We start from the raw sequence: 23,605 nt of genomic DNA on the forward strand, positions 1-23,605 counted from the left end.
TAAAAATAAAACTAAATTTAAAATATTTTTTAAAAGGAGGCTAGATAGGCAATTTTTATTTCCAAAGATCCTAGACAAGGAAATAGATCTATCTTTTGTTGACTCAAGAAGTGAGTCTTTTTTGCATATCTTTTGGCTTACGATGTATCCCAAATTAATACTATTGAAACGTGTGAGGTAGTAAAAGATAAAATGAGTTGTACGATACTTTTCTATTAAAATGATGCTATAAAAATATTGTTTTTACATTTTTATGCAACATGAATGGTGTTGTTTCTATGTAAAATAATTGTTTTAGGCCCCGTTTGGTTGGGAGAATAAGCGGGGATAAAGAAAATTATTCCCGCTATTCCGCCAAACGGGATGAAAATTGGCCGAGAACTTTGCCTCCCATTAGGGGCTGGAAATTAATTTATCCCAGGGCTTTTTTAGCATTTAGTCCCTGGCAATTTTTTATTTTAAAAATAGTCCTGTCAAAATTTAATTTACAAAAATGATCCTAGACCTGCCACGCAGGCGCCACGTCAGCGCCACGCGGGCGGGGCTGGAGGCGGTAGTTAAGTTAAACAAGGTGAACCATTCACCGTGTCTAAATACGGTGAATGGTTCACCGTATTTAGTACGTATTTTTTGTATATTGAAAAGAGGAATAGGAAATTTGTATTCATTTTCTTCTCTTTTTCAAAAATCCGAATCCGAACCCGAAAATCAAATTAAAATTCAAACCCGGATCCGAATCCGACGGATTTTAAAAATTCATACCCATATCCATATCCGACCAAAAACTCAAAACCCGAACCTGAACCCAATGGGTTTTAAAAATCTATACCGTTGGATGAAGATCTAAGAAATAAAAATTATTAAATATTTTATATTGTATAAATAAATAAAAATAAATTATATATATATATATATAATTTATTCGGATTTGGATTCGGATAATATTTCGAATATCCATATCTATTGACATCCCTACTCCTTATCCCTCTTTTCAATATACAAAAAATACGTACTAAACACGGTGAACCATTCATCGTGAACACGGTGAATGATTCACCATGTTCAACTTAACACACGGGTCTGGCCTTGCCCGCGTGGCGCTGACGTGGCACTTGCGTGGCAGGCTCGGGGCCATTGCAAATTAAATTTTGACAGGGCTAATTTTAAAATAAAAATTTGCCAGGGGACTAAATGCAAAAAAAGCCTTTTATCCCACAATAATTTACCCACTATAGAAGATTTTTATTTAAGATTATAACTTACGAAATAAATTTTAGCTCACTGTAAAATTCTCAAAATTATGATTCAGGGCAATACATTCGCCCTATGAGATTATTTATCACATTCTAAGAGAATTCACTGCACTCCCAGAAGAGAAGAAAAAAAAAAGAAAAAAAAAAGAAAAAAAAAAAGGGTAAACTTCAAATACCACCTCTATGATATTTTATTTTTTTACTTAAAAAACCATATAGTTTAGGGTGCGTTTGGTTCGCGCTATTTTTTAAAGATTCCTAGTAATCCAATGGAAATAAAAAAATATGACGGTGTTTGGCTAAACGCACTAAGTAATCTAGTTGGCAATATTAGATTCACTTGGGAATAAGATTCACCCTAGAGTACTAATCTCATTTCCTTGAGGAAGGGTGAGTATCCTCATATTAATGGATTGGGATAATCATAATATGTCTAATCTCTTTCTTTTTTCTTACCCGCCGGCTAATTGATATTATTTTTCTTTACACTCTAACCTTATTTCTCTCTCTAAACTTATTTTTCTCTCTAAAATTCAACTTTTTTTTTCTCTCTCTAAACTAAGCTTTCTCTCTCTCTCTTTCTAAAATTTCAATTCTCTCACTCCCTCTAGTTTCGACTATATTTTTCTTTCTATTTTTTTAATTATGCTCTCTCTCTCTAACTTATACTCTCTCTCCTTTTTTTCTAAAAATATGTTGAAACTTTTGTTAACATTATCTAAAATTAATTAAATAAATAAATAAATAAATTTTATATTTTTTATAATATTAAATAAAATGGCTAATTAATATTACCGTGCGAACCAAACACAAAAATTTCACATTTTTAGTAATAGAATGAATAGGAATAAGATTCTCGGATATCTTTTATTCCTAGTAATCTTTCATAATGCGAACCAAACGTACCCTTAAAGTGTATCAAATTAGTGTAATTGTGGTTTTATTTTTTTTTTCTTTTCGTCAGCTCCTCTGTTAATATGTTATTAAATTATATACAAAAAACTTCAGATACCCCAACTAAGTTTATCGATATTCACTTTAGTACATTTTAGTTTTAACTTTGTCATTGATCTAACGAAAAAAAAAAATAGTAAAATGAATAAAAAAAGAGAAAAATGAAATCACATGACACTAATTTGGTACATTTTAAACAATAGGATACGAAAGTGAGAAAATGCAAAACCACGTGGGTGGTAAAAAAATGCAAAATTTTATATAGTAATGACCATCAATAAAATTTCTTCATAGCATAGATATATAACACACAATTTTCTTTTTATACATTAATTTTTAAAAAAAAGGAGCCTAGCTATACAGTAACAAATGACAAACCAAAAAAAAAAAAAAAACAACAAAACCCTCGTATACATGTAGAGAGAGAGATGAGCTCCTCCTGTACATTTAAAAGCACAGGTATTCAACATATTTGTATTTATTTTAGCCGTATGATTGCCTCAAGATTCATACAATACGTATTAGTAAAAAAAACTTAATGAAACACATCATTAATAATGTTATAGAATCTTAAAGATGATTTGATGGCAAAAAAATTACAAGCAAAATTACTTGTGTGTTTTAAAAAGCGTGCGGGAGCTCAAAGTCTATGTATATGTATGCTTTAAAATTCACGCTACGTACACGTACGTATTAAACCCCTCGAGCCAACATCTCCTGGAACTCCACAAGCGACCGTTGGCTTTGGAGCCTCATCTCCTCCTTAAACCTCCGAATGAACATCTCCGCTCTCAAATCCACCTCTCCCATCCCCCTCACCGCGCTCGGCATCGACGCCTCCCACGAAGCAGAAGCAGAAGCAGAAGAAGTAGAAAATCCAAGCGGCGCACCGAACGGACTATTCGTCTCACTCTTCTTCGACCCTTTAACCAGCTTATCGTCGACCTCCGGTTCTACGTGCTCGACGCGCGCCGGTTCGGGCTCGTTGTAGAGATCGTCGACGTAAACCGGCGCGGAGCTTCCGTGCCGGTGTAAGGACTTCGGGGGACGGCTTGTTCGGCGTCGACGGTCGCAGGTGGGGTCGACGGTGTTGAACCGTGCTATCGTGCGCGCGACGATCGTCGAGCGCTTGAGTTTCGAAACTCTTGTTCGGATTGCGGAACCGAGCTTCTTCCACGCCTTTTTAGTAGGTAGGAGGTTGTGTTTGAGGCCCATGCAAAACATGAGAAGTGATGTGTGAGTGTTTGTGTGTGAGAGAGAGAGGGATATAGGGGTTTGGTTATAAGAGTGAGAGGGGAGTTGTGGAGGTCTAGGGGGTTCTTATATGCTTGTTGAATATAATTAAGGTTAAGTGTGAAGTGTGAGATGCTTTAATTAAGCTTAATTAAGTGCCTTTTTCTTGAACCATGATATACATATATATGTTTTTATGGGAGTTATTGCGTGATATAAAATGAAAGGGTGTGTAAATAATCTTTTTTTTGAGAAAAAGTGTAAATAATCTTCGCTTTTGGCATCATCTTGTGGGTAAGACCTACGCTATGTGGTTGACTTAATTTGGGTGGCATTGGAGCATCTCTTCTTACTTTTCAAGGGAGCTGTTGCTATGACCATAGTACCCCTTTAATGCTAGAGAAAAATGGATCCGGGTTGGTGGAGCTTCATCGGTCGCAATTCATTCCAAATGAAAAGGTAAGTTGGGGTTAAAAATAAAAAAAAAATAATCTAACACGAATCGTAAAAGAAAAATAGATCGAAAGGTGGGAGAACCCTTTCTTCTTAAAATCTGTCCCAATATGCTAAAAAATTTATAAATTTGTTCTCGTTCCGGTCTGCCCTAAAAGGAGCAGTAAGTGGGCATAAAAAAAAAAAACAATCAACTCGTGAGAAGTGTTGTCTGAGTACTAGTATTATAATTTTTAAAATTTATATTTCTGAGCTTTTCAAAATATGAAATTAAGGATCTTATGACTCCACAGTCTTAAAGCACGTCTTATAATCCCACCTCTTTTGCCTAAAAAAGAATTTAGAATTTTTTTTTTTTTTTCGAATGATCTATTGGAGACTATTATTGCTGAAAATAGAAGTAGAAACGAGACATCAAAATACTCTCATCTTGCAAGAAGTTGTACCTCATAAATAAGTCAATAAAAGCAAAATAGCCAAGGCAAAGGGCAAGAAAGTCATTTCATCTCTTCTAAGCATCAAATTGAATATATTTCAACGAAAAGCAAGGGATTACTTAATATACTTTGTCCCTAACCAGGTATTATATTGTGAATGGATCCTCTTATTTTCCTCTCTTTAGTTACCACTTTATCACCACCCTTCCCCTTTTTCATGCTAATTTATGTGGACGGCAAAGATACCACCTCCCAACTTGCAGCAAAAACATTCTTTTTTTTAAAAAGAAATAGAAGCACATTTTCTTGGTTTGCTTAAAGCCTAAGGATGTGAAAGAGAATATGCTAATGTATGGAATGATCCTTCTATATACAGTGCTTTATATGTAGTGAGGTCCCTACTTAAAAGGTGGGAACATGATTAATTGTCACCTTCTCTTTGTTCCTCTCCAAGCCAAGTGAATAACCTTTTCTTTTTTTTTTGAGAAATAGGTAGCAAGCTACCTGCTTCATTCATTAAGCAAAATGAACTAAGCGTACAAAGTGAATAACCTTTTCATAAGTAATTTCAGAAGATTCAAATTTTAACTCCACAAATTTGTCATCAATGGTGACTTTTCTTTTCCTAAGTTATGGTTTTCAAGATAGGCAATGTGTTTTGCAGTACTTGTTTTGATTTTATGGCACTTGTGTGGTGTTTTGTTCTATTATTATTAATTGCAGTCTAGTTATTTTGTGCAGATCAAGATACCCTATATTTTTACAAAGATGGCATACTATTCGCTTTATTCATTAAGTAAATTGAACTCGGCTACAGATGTGAGACAGGAAGGGCCTCGATGGAGTAACAACAAAAAAAAAGATTAAAAAAAAAATGATACCCTGCATTTTAGTAGCTTACTATTCAAGAGGCAATGACAATTTAATGTGCAAAGTAGTGCAAAAGAGACTAAAAAGAGTACAGCTTCTTTCTATATGGACACAACTAAACAGTAGTTAACAGTACCTAGTTGCTTTATAATTTCCGTTAAAAGTTTATTTTTTAATATAACGAACAAAGCGATAGCATGTTACCATTCTCTCAAAAAACACCAACATAACTGTATGTGATAACTTAGTTTTGAAAGGGAACAACCTTTCTCTAAGATCAGTTACAACAGCATATATGTATACAGCCACACCAAAAGTTACACTAACACCAAAATAACCACCACTAATGACTTAACTATAGATAGGGAGAACAACCAAGTTCCTATAGGAATTACAACAGTGTTAAGTAGAAAGGCAATAACAAAGAAAGAGGAGCCCTAAGAGCACACTTGGTTTGCTTGCTCGAAATGCTCGGCCTGGGAAGCTGCGGCTTCGTCCGATACAAGGGCCTCTAAAAGGAGAGTCTTGACCTCCCAAGAATCATATGGAAACCCCGGCCTTTTATATGCATTGAGAAGAGCTGTACTTCCTTGCCTCACTAACTTTGCGTAGGCGCTGCCGCCGACATCGTCGTTCCTTCGTATTGCCTCTAGTAGAGTTAAAGTTGGCTCGTATCTTTCCAGCATCCTCGACCCGAATACTTTCGAGACTGCAGCTTCTTGGTGGACGATGTTAGGCCATGCCTCTGTTCCACTGCTCCAGAACCTGCACAGGTTTGAAGTATGTTTGAGTGCTCGTTTGGCCAGCTTTCTGGAACTACCGCTTTACTTGAGAAGCAGCAGGTGGGTATTTGGCAGACAAAAATCTGGAGGTTTTAGGCCTCAAAAGCAAAATCTCCAGCTTGAAATTTCTGCTTCTGATTGAGGCAACAAGCTGTTAAGAGGATTTTGCTGACGAAACCTGTAACTGCATGCTTTTTCAAACAGCTCTGGTAAACAACAGCATTGAATAGGCACTACTGTCGGACTAAAAAAGCCCATAGTAAGAAGTATGCAAGTGAGATGTGTTCTGCACTCATATGAACCTGCACAAGTTCGAAAGGTCGACAAATAGAGTTGCGGCAGCAATCGCAAGCAATTCAAACGCAGAGGAAACCATGTTGTATTCTATGACTAAAGAAGTGATGAAACGAAACTCACAGGTTAAAACCACTTTTTTATACTTATCGACGGTAAAACAAGATGTAATCTTAAGCTGCTTAACTTGAGGAGAAACTAAGCTACACTAGAGTTTTGATCTTAGCTCGAGGACAATATGGAGTATATAGAGCAACTCTAAATAAGTATTGCTCTCCTCTCTGCGTCTAGACGTAATTGGAAAATGTATTTCTCTTCTATCGCAGTTAAAAGATGTCAATGAATAATCTTTCTTCGTTTATGAGTCTTTCTGCTGGAACTCAAGATAGAAGTATGATATGAAAAAGAAAAAAAAGAAAGAAAGAAAATTGTCCTAGCTGAATGAACTCATTTGTATTTTTTCCCCCCAAAATTAATGAACTCAAATATTTGTGCTGTCCTTAATAAATACCCGTATTGTTAAGTACTGTGAAACAACAAATATAGTGGGATTCGAATTCTGAACCTCATGCTCTGATACTACGTAATGTAATAAAAACTGTTTATCTCCAAAAATTTAAGTTACTAGAGAATAATATTTTTGATATTTACATTCAACACTTATCCTCACTACCTAAATCGATTCAATTAACTTGATGAACCACTTAAAAATGAAAAATGAAGCCCAAGGAATCATGACTGAGACAGTGACACTAATCTGAAGAACAAATTAACACCTTCATGTTCTTAATAAGATTATCTCACTCCAAGGAAAGTGAACTAGACCAATGGCCATTTTCTCAAATTCTACTCGATTTCTTCGTTTCATTTCTCAAAATGGAGGAGGTGTTTCCGCCAAAAACATCATACCTTGCAGAACTACCAGTAGTAACTTTAAGCACTAGTTTTGGAATGTGTTGCCAAATGCACACGCGCTTTGATGCGTTAGATGGCCCTAAAAATCTTAAAGCACTTTAAGATTCTCCCGCTTTATGTTAAATTGATATTACAATCATTTATATTCCACACTCGACTATCGGTCGGGGCTGAAGAAATATGAATTCGAGCTAAATGGGAGAAACGGGCCTTACTCATGGCCTCCTAGTTTGGTAGCATTGAAAAGCGGATAAAAGAACGGTTTTTCAATCATTTATATTCAGCCCTCGCACGTGGGACTATTTGAGCATCACTGACAAATTGGCACCGATACCAAATGTAATGGTCCAAAATAGTAGGACTAATAACTTGTTCAAACCAAACCACTGACCCAAAAATTTCAAAATACTTAAATGCAATTATTAATAGACTTAAAAAAAAATACTATAATTATAAAAATAGCCTTTTAGAAAATTTATTTATAAAATCAGGCTTATTCGGTAAATGAATCACCGGTTTCTAAATACTGTAAATCATTCACCGCCAAAGTATTGAAATTACTTTTAGGGTCTAATACTGTACATCTTTTGGAGTTCCAACAAAGAAAATATATAAGTTTAATAAAAATGACAAATAATTTACCGCCTTTAAAAAGCGATGAATGATTTGTCGGATTGTTGGCGCTAACCATTAATCTCAAAAGTTCGAGCTGTTAGAAATACGCAACCAACTCACTCAAAGTGTACAGATACAGCGCCCACAGGTTTTGATTGTAACTCGGTCCAACCAGCCTCACGCCACTTCGAACATGACTCGGCCCACCCAGCCTCACGCCATTTCGAATAAGACTGGGCCCAACATGACCGGCCGCCACAAGACAGGATGCTGGCCCATTTAAGCCAACATGATTCACCCTTTACGCCTAGTTTGACAAGTAAAAATGCCGGATGCCTATTCTTAGAATTAAAAAATTAAAATATAATATCTAATATATCCTTTCTAAACTTCAAAAATATCCGATATACTCCTGTTGGATCAAAATGTCCTTATTGATTTTCAAAAATTTCTTCGGATATCTTCAAACCCATTATTCCATTATTAAAATTTGCGCGTTTCGATCGAATATTGTTGAAACATTAATACACCTGGAAATGAGAAAAACAGAGGGAATGAGAAACGGTGGGATTAGTTACTGGGGAGTGCATCTTCCGACGGATCGGGTGTACAAGTATCCCGGCCACGCTTGCCGCTCCGACTCGTCTCCAAACCCGCATCCCACCATCAACGTTGCGACGTAGCAGCACAGCACACACCGCGCCGCCACACCCATCTCTCTCTCTCTCTCTCTCTCTAACCACTACTCTGTCTCTGTGTCTCTCTCTCTCTCTTCGAGAAAGAACAGGGCTTAATTTGAACTCTCCGCCCTTCCGGTCAGAGGTGAAAGGACGAAAATGCCCCTCCAAAATTTCTCTTTATAATATTAATTAAAAAGGTTGATTCTATGCCGGTCATTAATAAAAAAATAATGAATGACAATTATATCTCTATAAATTTTAATTTTTATATGTTGTTTCAGTAAAAATTCTGATGTTTTTAAATATATCTCTGTTATTAAAATTCGTTAGAAAAATTTAGTTAACCATAGGTTAAATTCTTAATCCTAGTTAGTTTTTGATATTTTTTCTCCATTATATTATACTGTTATACCTTTTGGGGGAATATATTTGTGATAGCAAAATTAAAAATATAAATAGTTTTCTAATAATTTTCTAACGGTAACAAAATAGAGAGATATATTTGAAAATATCATAACTTTTGCAGGAACAATATATGAAAGTTGAATTTTGTAGGGATATTTTTGTCATTCACTATGTTTACAGGGACCTATATAAAATTAATCCTTAATTAAGAGGGTTAATTGCATACAGGCCGCTGCAAATACAATGAATTGTAAATACAACTCTACAAAATTTAACTTTTATATGTTGTCTCTGTAAAAATTCTAATATTTTCAAATATGTCCATGTTGTTAGAATTCGTTAAAAAAAATTTTAGTTAACCATAGATTAAATACTTAACTCTGATTAGTTTATGAGATAACTTGATATTTTTATCCCTCTTATATTATACTGTTGTGGCTTTTGGAGGAACATATTTGTGATTGCAAAATTGACATCTCAGTTATTTGCTGTTAAAATATAAACAGTTCTCAACGGTAACAAATAAGAGGAATATATTTGAAAATATTAAAATTTTTATAAGGACAATATATAAAAGTTGAACTTTATAGGAATATATTTATAATTTACTATATTTACAGAAACCTACGTGCATTTAACTCTTAAAATATGTAACGAGGGACTTATGAGTGGTTCTTGAATGAATAAATATTTATAAAATATTTGCACGCCTTTTTTAGATATACAAATAGTATTGCATAATAAATGTTTTTGGAAGATATTTTTATCCGTCGTAAACATACTCAAAAATATTAGGCGATATGAAACTTATCTCGCCAGTTTTAACTGACTTTACGGAAAGCCGTACTACATTCACACTCGGTCATCAGCTTGCTTCGAGATTGGTGATTAAATATAAGATGTATAAGATAAATAACTTGGCATGTATTATCAACACCAATTTCAAAGTTCACCTTATTTAAACGAAAAAAAAAATCTTTCAATGCCCCTCTTGTTAATCGAGCACAAAGATTCAATGGCTCCCCTTTTAGTTACTCGTTCACAATTTTTTTTTTTTGCATTTTAAATTACTTTTCCCTTAACTCTTTCACTCTCTTTGAATGATAACAAGGAGCTCATATGCACGTAAGCGAAAGAAGCCACAAAGTGCGTGAATAGAACAAAGCAGAGATGTGAATGTGGAGAGGGCTAAGAACGTGACACTCTTATTATTATTATTATAAATCATTAAATACACACCTTGTAGAAAAAAAAATAAAATATCTTTCTCATAAAATATGAAAAAAAATTTAGAAAAATTACTTCTACGAACTAAATTTTAGTTTAATTTGTAGAAAACAAAATACTCGCTTAGGCTTTAGGACACCGACAAAGTTCGAAATGTTTCGTACCTAACTTTTTTTTTTTTTTTTAATACATAGGTAGCACGCTACCCGCTTCGTTTATTTCATTTAGAAATAAATTTAGCTAGAAATGTGAATCAACTACTAGAATTCGAAATTGGGTCTCGGATACCAACTATCAAGCCCTTTACCGCTTGCTCTAGATGCGGACGGTTAGATAACTTTTAATACCAAACCTTCAAAAAGTATAGCTTATGTACAAGTAACAAATTTGGGCCAAATTGGGCCCGAATCACTTGTTATGGGCTTTGAGGTCCAATATATGTGAATTGGTCCACACGGACGGTTATATATCACGGCTCCTACACTGACACGTGGGCCCCGCGAGGGTACATTTCTACACTGACATGTGGGCTCCGCTCCCGCAGCAATCCGCGCGTTTCTCCCCATAAGTCTCTCCACTCTCCCTCCCCTGTTGTAGAGTATCGCTCACCCAAAACCCTATGAGACCCTAACCCTAACGATCCTCGAATTCTCCCAAAAATGGCGACGACGACAACGACGATTTCCACTACCTTCCATGGCCCCAAGCTTTGCGCTTCTCGGAGAAGCCGCTTCTCCGGCGCCGCGATTCTCACCCCTCCCGCCGTCTCCTCATTGAGGTAATCGCCATTGTTGAATTCGACGTCATAAGGTGCTAATTCTAGTATAATTAGCTTCAATTCATGCTTCGTAGTTTCGTTTTTGCTGCTTTTGGAGTAGGTTCCTGCTTAAATTTGATGTACGTAGGATTTCTAGTGTGCGGACGCGTAGGTTGTATCGGTTGGTTTGTATGGCCACATCTGCTGCGGGGAGTCCGCATACGGGCAGTGATGAGAACCCTTACGAGGTAGCGAATGCTTTTGCTCTTGAGTTCATTAGTTGTAGATGTAGTTTTGTTTAAAAGTTGGATTTGTTCGTGGTGGTGTCGGTGCTGATAGGTTCTCGGTGTGAGCCCGATAGCCGGATTCGATATGATGAAGGCGGCGTACACGAGAAGGCGCAAGGATGCGGAGAGGAGAGGCGATGAGGAATATGCGGCCAAAGTAGGTTGATATTGAGATTTGTCAATTTGACATGTACCTTTATAAGTCCTCGTGTTTCTGATATCTATGTCGTTACAGAGATTCGATTTGATTGTTACTACTCATAGCGTGTGATCTTTTTCCAGCTGGAGAGGGCTTATGACAAGATCATGATGATGCAGTTGCATAATCGGAAAAAGGGAGTTACGTTTGGGTCGTTTCAGGCTAGTCTCCTTGTCTTGATCTGTTCTCTTCTCCTCTTTGTATAATTATGTGGTAGGGTATGATAAGCTGGAAGCTTTCCTTAGTTTCTGAATGTAGGGCATGGAATTATGATTCCTTAAGTATTCTTAAGTTATCGAATGCTTTTGAGTTTTAAGTTCATGTTGTGTTAGTGTTGTTTAAGACATCTCATAAGATTGCATCCTTGGTTTAGGATTGCACCAGACTGTATAAGCCAATTCTGCATTACATGTTGCTGCAAAAGTTGCAACATCTTCGCTGTTTTCTTATGAATTATGCTTCTGAAAAAAAAAAAAAATCGATATGAGTTCAACATGCATAACTACAATTCCAGAAATTTATGATTTCCTCTATGTGATAATTCCTTTCTTTTCATTTGAATAATTTTATTTTGGCTAATAATGCTGGTAATCAGATGGAAGTTTCTTCTTTTTTGTTTGGCTTGGCTATTCACTCGGTTTATTGTTTTCAGGTGTCAAAGGATATTAAGTATGCTGATAAACAGCCAATAGTTCCATGGGGACCAAGGTACTCTCTTGCTTATGTTCAACAATAGTGAATGTTTCAATCCATATGCTGCTAATTGCTAGATAGGTCAGTAGATGTTGTGTATGCAGTTAGACTCTATCATCATTGATTATTATACTCTTCATGATGACACTGGTTTGTGAGATCATCATTTTAATTGGTCAACTAATTTCATAGTCCTATATGGGTGAATGGATCTTAAATAAAGGATTGAGAAGAGAATGCTGGAGGCTTTGCGTAGCCAGCATGGACAGTGGAACAGGCTCTATGTAATGATTTATTTTAAATGACTTGTAATAGTTAGGCAAAAGCTCTATGCAAGCTTACAAGGTCTGGATAATCCATGTACACGTGTAGCTTTTAAGATCGTTGTTTAATTTTTCGCATGCTACTTTTTCTGGTACTCTGAGAGTATCTTTTTTTTTTCTTTTTTTTTTTTCCTTTCATATTTGTTTCTTATTAAAAGGCAATTACTACTTATGTAGGCTTAAGACTTTCTCTGCTTGCAGGTACTCCAAGTCTAGCTTAAAGGACATGCGCATCAATATGGCAATATCAGCAGTTTTTGTATGTTCTTTTTTTTTTCGCTCTTCTCGAATTGCCTTTTCTGTAATATTTAAAAAATTAGTTCCTTTTCTTAAGTTACTTATCTTTAATTCTGCAGACTGTTTGGATATTCATAAAACGCAGTGCTGAGTGGAAGCCCTTGCAGTTTCTTGCTTTCGCCTTTTTCTACAGAATATTTGAGAAGTTGAAGTCTTTTGAGCCAGCAACATCCCCCACGCTAAATGTGAGAGAAGCAATGCTACTCAATAGTTCTTTAGTTGCAGTTTAATTGCTTGTTACAATCCTTCAATTTGTGATTTTGTGTGAAAAATCTTCTTTCTGGCAAACATTTTTATTTGTCTTCCATTTATATCTTATATTAATATTACAATTATGCATAGCTGAAAGTTTGTAGAATGGTATATTCTTACTTGAATTCTGTGATCATTTTGTATTTCTTTACTTCAGGAGTATGGCGAAGATGAAGGTCGGGGATTGCGCATGGGAAAGCGATTACTTCGTTCTCTGGCATTGGTTTTTGGCTGTATAGCTGTTTCATCCTTGGTATGCTACTATGTTGGTTGGATATTTGAACATGTTGTCGTTCAGACGTTTAGTTGTAGCTCATGGTGTGATCAATCGCTTAATTTTGTTTCTATTGATGTTCAATTTCTCATGACTCTGATCTGACGTGCCTGTCCAGGGTTATACAGGAATACTGAACCTGATTGAGTTCCTCGGCCTGTATATTCCTTTATTTCTATATAATAACCAGGTATTACATTGATGTTAACTTTTGTTTTTATTACACAAAACTCGTAGTATCAACAATGATTACAAAGCTTGTTTAATTATTCAGCAACTCTTTTGGCAACTTCTTCTGCCAGTATAGGTGTTCTGCTATGCTATTATCTACTGAGCCTGCTGACACTGCAAACCCAATTGCAGCATTCTATGATAAACTACTTGTCTGTGCCGGCCGATAGAGAAACTTTCCTTTATTCATCTCTACTGATAACCTGATTTGTGACATTTCATTTTCAGACGAATTTTCTTGTTCCAATTTTCTTCTCATCTTTTATTTTTAAAATGCTTTGTATAAAATGTTCCGGAATGTCAAAACTTCGTTTGACCTTCTAATTTCTTCTTCTGAATAAGAACGGTAGATACAAATTCCCCTTTCATATAATGTCAGTAGCGCTACTAATCTATACATTTCTTTGTCATGTGCTCAATGAGACATCTGAAACTTCATCTACCTAAAAACAGAGAGCTATCATAGATTGCGTAAGGATGTTCGGAAACCATATAATTTCCCTGATTTTGTGGTTTCTCTTCTTGACTTGGGCAGGAGCTGATTGTTACCACGGCAACATCAATCCTTTTGTACATCATGGCTTCGTACTACCGATGATGACGACGACGATAGCAGCAATGTCGAATCTCTTCTGGGCTATTGAATTGAGACGAGATATTTTACTTGCTCTTAAGATTCTCCCTCCTTTGTAACTGGCGAAATTCACATGGAAAATGATCCCGGATTAAAGCTTTTCTTTAGTATTAGTCTTTAAGTCTTGTAGCATCTTTTTTGCACCGTTCACATTTCCTGGCTGGCGCATATTGCCTGTTAGTTTTGAAGAGGTCATAACTTGTTTTATGTTTTGCGTTATTAAATGAGGTGAACAAATGAATCTGGCAATTCTTGGGGGAATGTGGTTTTTGGCACTCTGATGCTACATCATAGAGAAGCAGCTTCTAATGTTATTATATAAACCTTTCTTGTAATGAGAATTTTGTGTTGTTGTCACGCGTATAAATAGTCATGTGCTATGAAACGTAATTATAATGTTATCTTTAGGGTGCGTTTGGTTCGCGCTATCTTTTAAAGATTCCTAGTAATCCGATGGGAATAAAAAAATATGACGGTGTTTGGCTAAACGCACTAAATAATTTAGTTGGTAATATTGAATTTATTTGGGAATAAGATTCATCCCAAAGTACTAATCTTATTTTCTTGAGGGAGGGTGGGTATTCTCATATTAATGGATTGGGATAATCATCATATGTCTAATCTCTTTCTTTCTTCCTATCTACCGGTTAATTGATATTATTTTTCTTTACACTCTAATTTTATATCTCTTTCTAAACTTATTTTTCTCTCTAAAATTCAACTTTTTTTTTTCTCTCTCTCTCTCTCTTTCTAAAATTTCAACTCTCTCACTCACTCTAATTTCGACTATTTTTTTTTTATTTTTTTAATTATGCTCTCTCTCTCTAACTTATACTCTCTCTCCCTTTTTTCTAAAAAGATATTGAAACTTTTAGTAACATTACTTAAAATTAAATAAATAAACTAATTAATTAATTGTATATTTTTTGTAATATTAAATAACATGGCTAATTAATATTACCGTGCGAACCAAATACAGAAATTTCACATTCTTAATAATAAAATGAATAGGAATAAGATTCTTGAATATTTTTTATTCCTAGTAATCTTTCATAATGCGAACCAAACGGACCTTTACTTTTTCCATCTATTGCTTCTGCTATTACTAAAACATTGGCAATCCAGATATAGTATTTAGAGATTATCTTAAAGTAATTTCTCATTTTAAACATCATCAATTCAGATATACTATTTAGAGATTATTTTAAAGTAATTTCTCATTTTAAACTGGATTAGACGATGGTTGAAGTTTAAGTTAACATGAGTTTTGTATGTGCGTGATTATATTTAGTTTGGATCATGAGTTTGTTGTGGCGATGTTATATGCAGAACTAATTTTGATTTTGATATTTTTTGATGGGATTTTTGGTAAATTGACCGTGGCTATAAATTTAATTTCAAGGTTTAGATTCAGTGGTGGATTAGAACTTATTTTGATATTAGCAGATAAATTCAAATAATTGAATTTGACCAAAATTATACGATATTCTATGATGATGCTAATAAAAGCCCCTAAAGATGTTAATTAAACTACAATTAGCGGCGGATAATCCCCTCTAATCCAATTACGTAAATGGAGAGACTCGGTCCACGGCCACGCGTCTCGTATCACCATCATTCCCGCGAAAATTAAATAATAAAATAAAATACAATCTCTTAAAACCAAATGCACAATTTTCATTGCTCTCTTCTTTTCTGCTGAAGGTCTAAAATCAGAAAACAAAAGAAAAATCATTCCAAAATCCCATCTCCTTTTTCCTCCAATAATTTAATTGCTTTCAAATTCGAATGCTTATCGAGTTCGGTTCAGGTTCGGATTCGGTGAGTCGCTGGATTTAAAATTGATGATAGATCTTCGTAAGAATCATCGCTGTTGCCGCCGCTGCCGCCGCCGCCACCGTCACTGTCCTACAAATCTATGGAAATCAGGTTTCTGTCGGATGCGATGGCCGATCCGTCTGATCGCGGCAAATCCTGATCAACAGGTTCTTCTTTCTCTATATACATTTGAAATGTTTTTGAATTATATCGATCATATGTTGGTGCATAAAAATTCATGTCAAATTTGAATTGTTTATGTGATTTTGGATTTGAAAGCGTTCTAAAATTTAACATAGTTAGCAAAGAATATGCACAATCGAATGAAAAAATTGTGCTAACCATTCAAGTTGAACCAGATCTGCGCTATATGGTGATTTAGGCTTGAGCTTTTATTTGTTACTTGTGATCAGTAAAACTTTGTTATGCAATGGAATTAAGGCATCAAAGCGTACGGCCAATGTTGGACCGTTAGTAATTCAATGATCTAAATGTTTAGGTTTTTGGGTGCCAGATTAGGAATTCGATTTAGATTCTGTTTGAGATCGCTGAAGATTACATTACGTGCAAATATTCCGTATATTTTTCTCACGATTCTATTAAAAAATGCAGAAGCATATGCTGGCTTAAAGAGTACAGCCGTATTCTGCCCTATAACGGGAGATTAAGTTGGACTCCTATCCTATAGCAGAAGGTCCAGTTGAACCATTTGAAATAATAGGAGGTCAGGTTAGGTCAAGTTATGTTCAAAATAACATGAGTCTGATTTGATCCGGTCATAATTGAGATTCGTGAATGCTCTCTATGCACGTTTCATAGAATTAATGGTTAGCATCAACGATCTGACAACATATACTCCTACGTGCCCTTATTATGATTTGTGTTGGTGTCGAGAATAGCCTGAAAAAAGAAATAATTTTTTTTTAAAAAAATCTGATAATATTATTGTTTCTAACCGACCCTTCAATCCAGGTGTATGTTTCTACGGCATTGTAGAGGCGCAGGTATCGGGCACTCCCTTTCATTCATAGCTTCTCTCTCTCTCTCTCTCTTCGTATGCACCGGCGACGTTGCACTGCCGGAGCCCGCCGTAGAATTAGATAGATGCATGAACATCTTATTCGACATATTTGTTCGAGTAAGCAGTACGTCATTCTGATAAATAAGGAGTGTTATCAAAATGTCTAGAATAGAATATCATATTCGTCCATCAAGTTATTTTTTCAAACTACGATAAATCACATCATAGGTCAATGTCAGTATGATATCTTATTTCGATGTACAAATAGTGTCTTCAAATTAATGCTATCATGTCAAATCAGTGAAAATCAAATTCCGAACTTCTAATCACACTAGAGAATCTTGAGTTATCATCAGATATCTTATTTCGACATTCGAACCGAGCCTAAATTTCAGGTTGGTCAGTATGTCGAGGACTTGACATTAAGCCATGAAAATGATGGGTAAAGTACTAAATTTTCAATCTAATCTCAGGGAATTATACCTCGATTCTCGATTTGTTCTGCACCTCATAAAATTGATCTTTTGGCTGTGCTTAGACCTGCAAGTTGATTCTCTGAATTAAAGATAATATTTGTGCTCTGAACATAATCATGCTATTGATAGCTGTTTACTTGTCATGTACTGTTGAGATTTAGAATGATCATTCAGCTGTAATCTTTGAATCATTGTTAGATTTCGAGAATTGTGATCCGGATTTTTCTGCAGGTTTGGATCTGATAGCTGTTGGATTGGAAATTGATGATAGGCCTCTGCAATGACAACCTGATTCTCGACCGTCTCAACCGCCGTCGTCGTCGCCGTCGCCATCACCACCGTCCCAGTAATCCATGGAGATTGGGTTGTCGCAGGCAGTCCTGATGCTTCCGCGGCGGCCCCTTCCCCACAGCGCTCTCAGATGGAATGGCAGATTTATCTAGTCGTGGGAATCCTGATCGTGACGCCGAGCAGGTTGTATTCCCCTCTACAACAAATCGCGCACACTATAAAAGACCGATAATTTTCAACATAGAGACTTTACCTGAAATATAGCTCACTTTGAAACGGGTATTCCAACTTCCAAAATTTTGTCAGGAAGTAACTGAATCTGAAAACGTGCTATCGTTCAGGTAACGTCTGTCTGCTTTTACCCTTTTCTGTCGAGGACATCGAAATTTCTGTCTGCGGTCAGTTAATCTTGTTAAGTACTGTTTTATCATGCTGTCTGGTGCTGGCTGGCACGAGTTGCACATAGCCAAGAATCACAGATCCAAGATGTTAATCATAGTTGGCAAATTTTCACTTGATTTGATCTGATCTTTGACTCAGTTTATCTTTCTTTTTTTTTCTTTTATTCTGAAGGCCCTTATTGCTTTGAAGAAAGGTAGCCAAATAATCAAATACAGTCGGAAAGGAAAACCAAAAGTCCGCCCTTTCAGACTTTCTGCTGTGAGTAACAATCCACTTTCCTTGTTTGGTGATACTTTTACTTAGTAGGCATGCATTTTTCGTTGAATGGGATGTATAATTTACTCTTTTACTTTCTCTTCATCTCATATGTGAGGGCTATGTTATATTTTTTATTTTGTTTTTCCATGTTGCCGTTGATCTACAAAAGCTGAATATTTGTTAGGCTGTTTTCTAAAGGAAAGGAGGGATTTTTTTAACATCCTTTCTAATTTTTTTCTTTAACCTGCATATTTGCTTTACTTTGTATTGTTTTATTGTGTTTTGGTGCTTACACCAGCATTGATGATATTGTCAACTTCGCAGGACGAAACAACTCTAATTTGGTTCTCTCATAAAAAAGAAAAGAGCATCAAATTAGCCTCTGTCTCAAAAATCATTCCTGGACAGAGAACTGTAAGTTTCACCAAGTTCTGCCTCACTTCTCTCTCTCGCTCTCTCTTTATCTGGCTTGCTCGCTGTCGGCTGTTTCATATTTCCATATGCAAGTTGCAGTTTAGATTTTATACCTCGATATCTGTTGTAGGCTGTTTTCAAGAGGTTCTTACGTCCCGAGAAAGATTATTTGTCATTTTCCCTTATCTACAAGAACGGTGAACGGTCCCTCGATCTGGTTAGTAGAACGTTATTTATTCGACATACAATTGTATATGTTAGTGCCTAAAGGGAGCCTCAATGATTTCTTGGAATTTCTTATTCCTACCAAACCGCAATTGCTCGTCGAATGCAGATTTGCAAAGATCAAAGAGAAGCGGAGGCGTGGTTTGCAGGCCTCAAGTCTCTCATCACTCCAGGTCAAGGCAGAAATTCGCGGACCAACGGACAAAGTGATGGGCTAGCATTTTCCGATGTGAGTTTACCCTTCGAAAGTACACATTCTGATATGAAGTACTCTTACCTTATTCTGAAAGTTAGTTTTGCAAGAATAAGGGTTAGATATATAATTTTCAACTGTATCAATTACGGCTGTGGCAGAGAATTTCAGTTCATTATTTGATCCTCAATTATATGGTCAACAACATCTTGCAGAGTTTATCAGTTTGTTCATTTCTTTAGATTGTGCTTTAACGCAGTAAGTTTTCAGGATGGTGGTTCTGTTCGAAATGCTCGCGCCTATGGTGCAGGACTAGACATTTACTCTAGCGTGCCTTCCTTCAATTCCGGTAGATCAGATGTGGGTTCCGACCGCGCAAATATGCAACTAAGAGCAAGTGCGGGAGGCGATGGCAGTCGGCTTAGCGTTTCCAGTGCTCCGAGTTCCTCAAGCCAAGGCTCCGGGCCCGACGACGTCGAATCGTTGGGCGACGTTTACGTCTGGGGAGAAGTATGGAGCGACGGCATCTCAGCAGACGGACGCTCAAACGCCCCTTGCACGAAAATCGATATCCTGCTTCCGAAGCCCTTAGAGTCGAGTGTCGTCTTGGATGTCCATCAAATTGCGTGCGGCTCTCGACATGCAGCTTTAGTTACTAGACAAGGGGAAGTGTTCACTTGGGGTGAGGAAATCGGTGGGAGGCTCGGCCATGGAACAGACCTGGATGTGACTCGACCTAAGCTCGTCGAATCTTTAGCGGTGTCCAATGTCGATTACGTCGCATGCGGCGAGTTCCACACGTGTGCGATAACTGCTTCCGGTGATGTGTATACCTGGGGGGATGGTGCATACAATGCCGGGCTTCTCGGCCACAGTAGTAATGTCAGCCACTGGATTCCTAAGAGAGTTTCTGGCGCTTTAGAAGGCCTTCAAGTTTTGTCTATCGCCTGCGGCATGTGGCATTCGGCACTGGCCACTTCAAACGGAAAGGTGTTCACTTTCGGTGACGGAACCTTTGGCGTTCTGGGTCACGGCGATCGCGCGAGTGTCGCATACCCGAAAGAAGTAGAGTCGTTAAGTGGATTTAGAACACTGAAAGTTGCGTGCGGAGTATGGCATACCGCGGCGATTGTCGAGGTAAATCAGACGGGTGTGAATGTTGTTTCTAGGAAGTTATTTACTTGGGGAGATGGCGATAAGCATCGGTTAGGGCATGGGGATAAAGAGGCAAGGTTAATCCCTACTTGTGTCCCCTCGCTTATCGACTATAACTTTCATCAGCTGGCCTGTGGGCAAACTATTACTGTCGGCCTTACTACATCCGGGCATGTTTTCACGATGGGTAGTACTAACTATGGCCAACTGGGGAATCCACAGTCGGACGGTAAAGTCCCCTGCTTGGTTCAAGATAGACTAGTGGGCGAATTAATCGAAGAGATCTCATGCGGATCTAACCACGTCGCTGTTTTGACCTCACGAAGTGAAGTATATACATGGGGTCGAGGCGCTAATGGTCGTTTGGGACACGGTGATGTTGAAGATCGAAAAACTCCCACTTTAGTCGAAGCCCTAAAAGATAGACATGTGAAGAGCATTTCATGCGGATCGAATTTCACGGCATGCATTTGCATTCATAAGTGGGTTTCCAGCGCAGAGCAATCGGTATGCTCGGGGTGTCGGCAAGCATTTGGGTTTACTAGAAAGAGGCATAACTGCTATAATTGTGGATTGGTTCATTGCCATGCTTGTAGCTCGAGAAAAGTATTGAAGGCCGCTCTGGCCCCGACCCCTGGCAAACCGCATCGAGTGTGCGATTCGTGCTACATGAAACTTAAAGCATCGGAAGCGAGTAGTGCTGCTGCGGCTAATAAAAGAAATATTATCACTCGCCGATCGATCGATACACGGGAGAGGTTAGATAGGCCAGAAGTAAGGACTTCGAGGCTACTATTGTCTCCTTCGACAGAACCCGTCAGGTACGTTGAGGTGAGATCGGTGAAGAATGAGATGAAAACAGATTCTCTTTCTTTGATCCGAGCATCTCAGGTTCCTTCTTTGCTGCAACTCAAAGATATTGCTTTTCCTAGTTCGCTTAGCGCGCTTCAAACTGCTTTAAGACCTATAGTCACATCAACACCTGCACCTGCCAATAATAATATACCTCCTTCTCCATACCCGAGGAGGCCGAGTCCTCCGCCTAATGCAACTCCAATGTACTCTAAAAGTGTCATTGATAGCCTGAAGAAGACCAATGAGCTGTTGAATCAGGAAGTTCTGAAGTTGCAAACTCAGGCAAGTTGGGGAATGCCTTTTTTTCTGTTTTTTTTTTTTGCCCAGAGCCCTGTCCTTTTCTTTGAATTATTCTCACTTAATGAATAATTTGCCTTAACTATCATGGATCTTTTTAGGTGAAAAGTTTAAGACATAAAAGTGAAATTCAAGATGAAGCACTGCAGAAGTGCGAACGGAAGGCTAACAAAGCTGCTTCGCTAGCTGCAGAAGAATCTGCCAAGTGCAATGCTGCAGTGGGTCTTGTAAAGTCTTTTGAATCCCAGGTATTATCCGATACCGACGCTTGATTCTGTTCTTCTATTATATATTAGTTTTAAATGAAAAACCAGAAGATATTCAGTTGGCATTGGCATTGCATGTTCCTTTCCGAACTATGTCGTTATTCAATTTTCTTTCGGAGATTATCAAACATTTTTCTCATCACTAGTACTATAATTGAGAAATCACAAATACTAGTAATACTATGGCCGACGTCATTTTCTATTTAGTATTGTGCGGAATTAGTTCCATGCTTGTACATTTGAAGATCATCGAATAAGCCTTCCATCAGCTTTACTCGACATTTAGTTTTAAGCAGTTGAATACCAGAAATCTCTTTCATAGCTTAGTAAGAAATGATCGCAGGAGGAGGATCTTGTTGAAGCATGTAACATTCTGAATAACCTTGACAATGAATTGTATGCGTCATTTTCGAGACTAATGCTCAATTGTTTCTGAAGCTGAAAGATGTGGCAGAGAAACTGCCTCCTGAGTTCGGCAACAGTGTAAAAGCCTTACAAATCCAAGCGGAGTCTCTGCTAAAAGATTATAAGAGCCGCGCTTCGGAAATTTCTCCTTCCTTGCCAGTTGATTCATCAGAAAATGATCATCCTCGCCTTTCAAATGATGGAGCGATTGATATCTCCGAAAGAGCGATAAATAACGGGGATGAGTCAGTGTTATTACAGAATTCTGCTGATACAGCGCAGCAAAATGCAGAAAACAGTTCAAAAGTACCTATAGATTTTGCTCCCAAGTATGGAAGTCAGGGAGAAGTGCAACTGATCGAGCAATTTGAGCCTGGCGTATACGTAACATTGATTCAGCTCCGAGATGGTACTAAAGTTTTCAAGCGGGTCCGATTCAGGTAGATTTCTCATGAACCAACCATTCATCATACTCGCTGATCGGGCATATATAATTTCTATATCATTTAAAATGATCTTTAAATCCAGAAGAACTCGAACCTCTGTATTCAAGTAGTTAAATAGGTCTGCACCATAAAAAAATGAGAGGTCAGTGTTATGCACATTCCAGGAACCACTTATGTAGTGTTCACATGACACAACTCATATGTTATATTATTCTGATTCACCATACCACATTCTTAATCTACGGCGATGAATTACTCTGTTGGTTTGCACATCCAATCTTACTTGATATCAAAATCAAGGAGTTCAGAAACATGCCTATCATAAATTAGGATGAAAAACATTCATTTGTATTTTCTTTATGCATGGATATCATATTACATCTCAAATCTTCTTGACATGAATCATCAATGCATGTGTTATGTACTCTTAATCTATATACCCATGCCATTAGTTCCATATACTCTGAAATTTTTTCCTTTACGATCATGGCATATATAGTTTTAGTATAACATGCCAACTTTTCTTCTATCGAAAATGAGCAGCAAGAGGAGATTTGTCGAGCAGCAGGCCGAAGAATGGTGGAAGGAAAATCAAGAAAGGGTGTTGAAAAAGTACAACTACCCCCTTCATCAGGCAGCTCCAGCGCCACCCACGATTGCGCCGCCCGCTGCTGAAGAAGAGACTGCGTCATCTGAGACTTAGATTCATTACATAACATTAGAGAAGTTCGAATACCAATCTCGTAGAAGGAAGAATCCTTATTCGAACTGCGATCATTTTTTGGAACAGTAGTGTGAGAGATGCAGGATTAAAAGTAGCAAAAACACTTCTTCTTTTTTTTCATTCTTATGATCTCTCCTTGTATCTTAATATATTTTTGTTCCATATCTTTTATTTTGTTATTTCGATCTCTTATTCTTTGTTGCTCTTTTTCCATCTCTACCGTTGTTTCGGTAGCTTGTTCTTCATGATCTTGATCAGTTGATGCTGAGTACAAAGAAACAAAGTTGAAACCAT

At 37.1% G+C, this 23,605-nt stretch overlaps 4 protein-coding genes across 9 annotated transcripts; 2 read left to right on the forward strand and 2 right to left on the reverse strand.

Moving 5' to 3' along the window:
• LOC109714315 lies at positions 2,619 to 3,590 on the reverse strand. Its single transcript, XM_020238894.1, has one exon. It carries the CDS (start codon positions 3,429 to 3,431, stop codon positions 2,901 to 2,903), a length of 531 nt encoding a protein of 176 aa, XP_020094483.1. The 5' UTR covers positions 3,432 to 3,590; the 3' UTR covers positions 2,619 to 2,900.
• Positions 5,449 to 8,533, reverse strand: LOC109714317. The gene is made up of 2 exons (XM_020238895.1): positions 8,385 to 8,533; positions 5,449 to 5,965 (listed from the first exon to the last, which is right to left on the reverse strand). The coding sequence occupies exons 1-2, from the start codon at positions 8,519 to 8,521 to the stop codon at positions 5,638 to 5,640; spliced, it is 465 nt and encodes a 154-aa protein (XP_020094484.1). The 5' UTR covers positions 8,522 to 8,533; the 3' UTR covers positions 5,449 to 5,637.
• Positions 10,676 to 14,455, forward strand: LOC109714714. Of its 3 annotated transcripts, none has more exons than XM_020239411.1 (10): positions 10,676 to 10,896; positions 10,997 to 11,123; positions 11,215 to 11,319; positions 11,445 to 11,522; positions 12,014 to 12,069; positions 12,579 to 12,636; positions 12,734 to 12,859; positions 13,084 to 13,179; positions 13,319 to 13,390; positions 13,967 to 14,455. In XM_020239411.1, exons 1-10 carry the CDS (start codon positions 10,778 to 10,780, stop codon positions 14,027 to 14,029), a joined length of 900 nt encoding a protein of 299 aa, XP_020095000.1. In that variant the 5' UTR covers positions 10,676 to 10,777; the 3' UTR covers positions 14,030 to 14,455. The 3 variants fall into 3 exon arrangements, with proteins under 3 accessions (XP_020095000.1, XP_020095002.1, XP_020095001.1); XM_020239413.1 differs by having other exon boundaries at positions 10,677 to 10,896; positions 11,033 to 11,123; XM_020239412.1 differs by having other exon boundaries at positions 10,678 to 10,896; positions 11,024 to 11,123.
• LOC109713740 lies at positions 15,769 to 23,605 on the forward strand. 4 transcript variants are annotated; one of them, XM_020237921.1, is made up of 11 exons: positions 15,769 to 16,050; positions 16,856 to 16,887; positions 17,612 to 17,854; positions 18,245 to 18,331; positions 18,656 to 18,745; positions 18,876 to 18,962; positions 19,080 to 19,199; positions 19,434 to 21,455; positions 21,572 to 21,718; positions 22,175 to 22,581; positions 23,131 to 23,605. In XM_020237921.1, exons 3-11 carry the CDS (start codon positions 17,807 to 17,809, stop codon positions 23,288 to 23,290), a joined length of 3,168 nt encoding a protein of 1,055 aa, XP_020093510.1. In that variant the 5' UTR covers positions 15,769 to 16,050; positions 16,856 to 16,887; positions 17,612 to 17,806; the 3' UTR covers positions 23,291 to 23,605. The 4 variants fall into 4 exon arrangements, with proteins under 4 accessions (XP_020093510.1, XP_020093508.1, XP_020093509.1 ...); XM_020237919.1 differs by lacking the exon at positions 16,856 to 16,887; XM_020237920.1 differs by lacking the exons at positions 15,769 to 16,050; positions 16,856 to 16,887 and adding an exon at positions 17,298 to 17,346.

Source organism: Ananas comosus, linkage group 8 (assembly GCF_001540865.1).
Source record: "Ananas comosus cultivar F153 linkage group 8, ASM154086v1, whole genome shotgun sequence".
NCBI lineage: Eukaryota > Viridiplantae > Streptophyta > Magnoliopsida > Poales > Bromeliaceae > Ananas > Ananas comosus.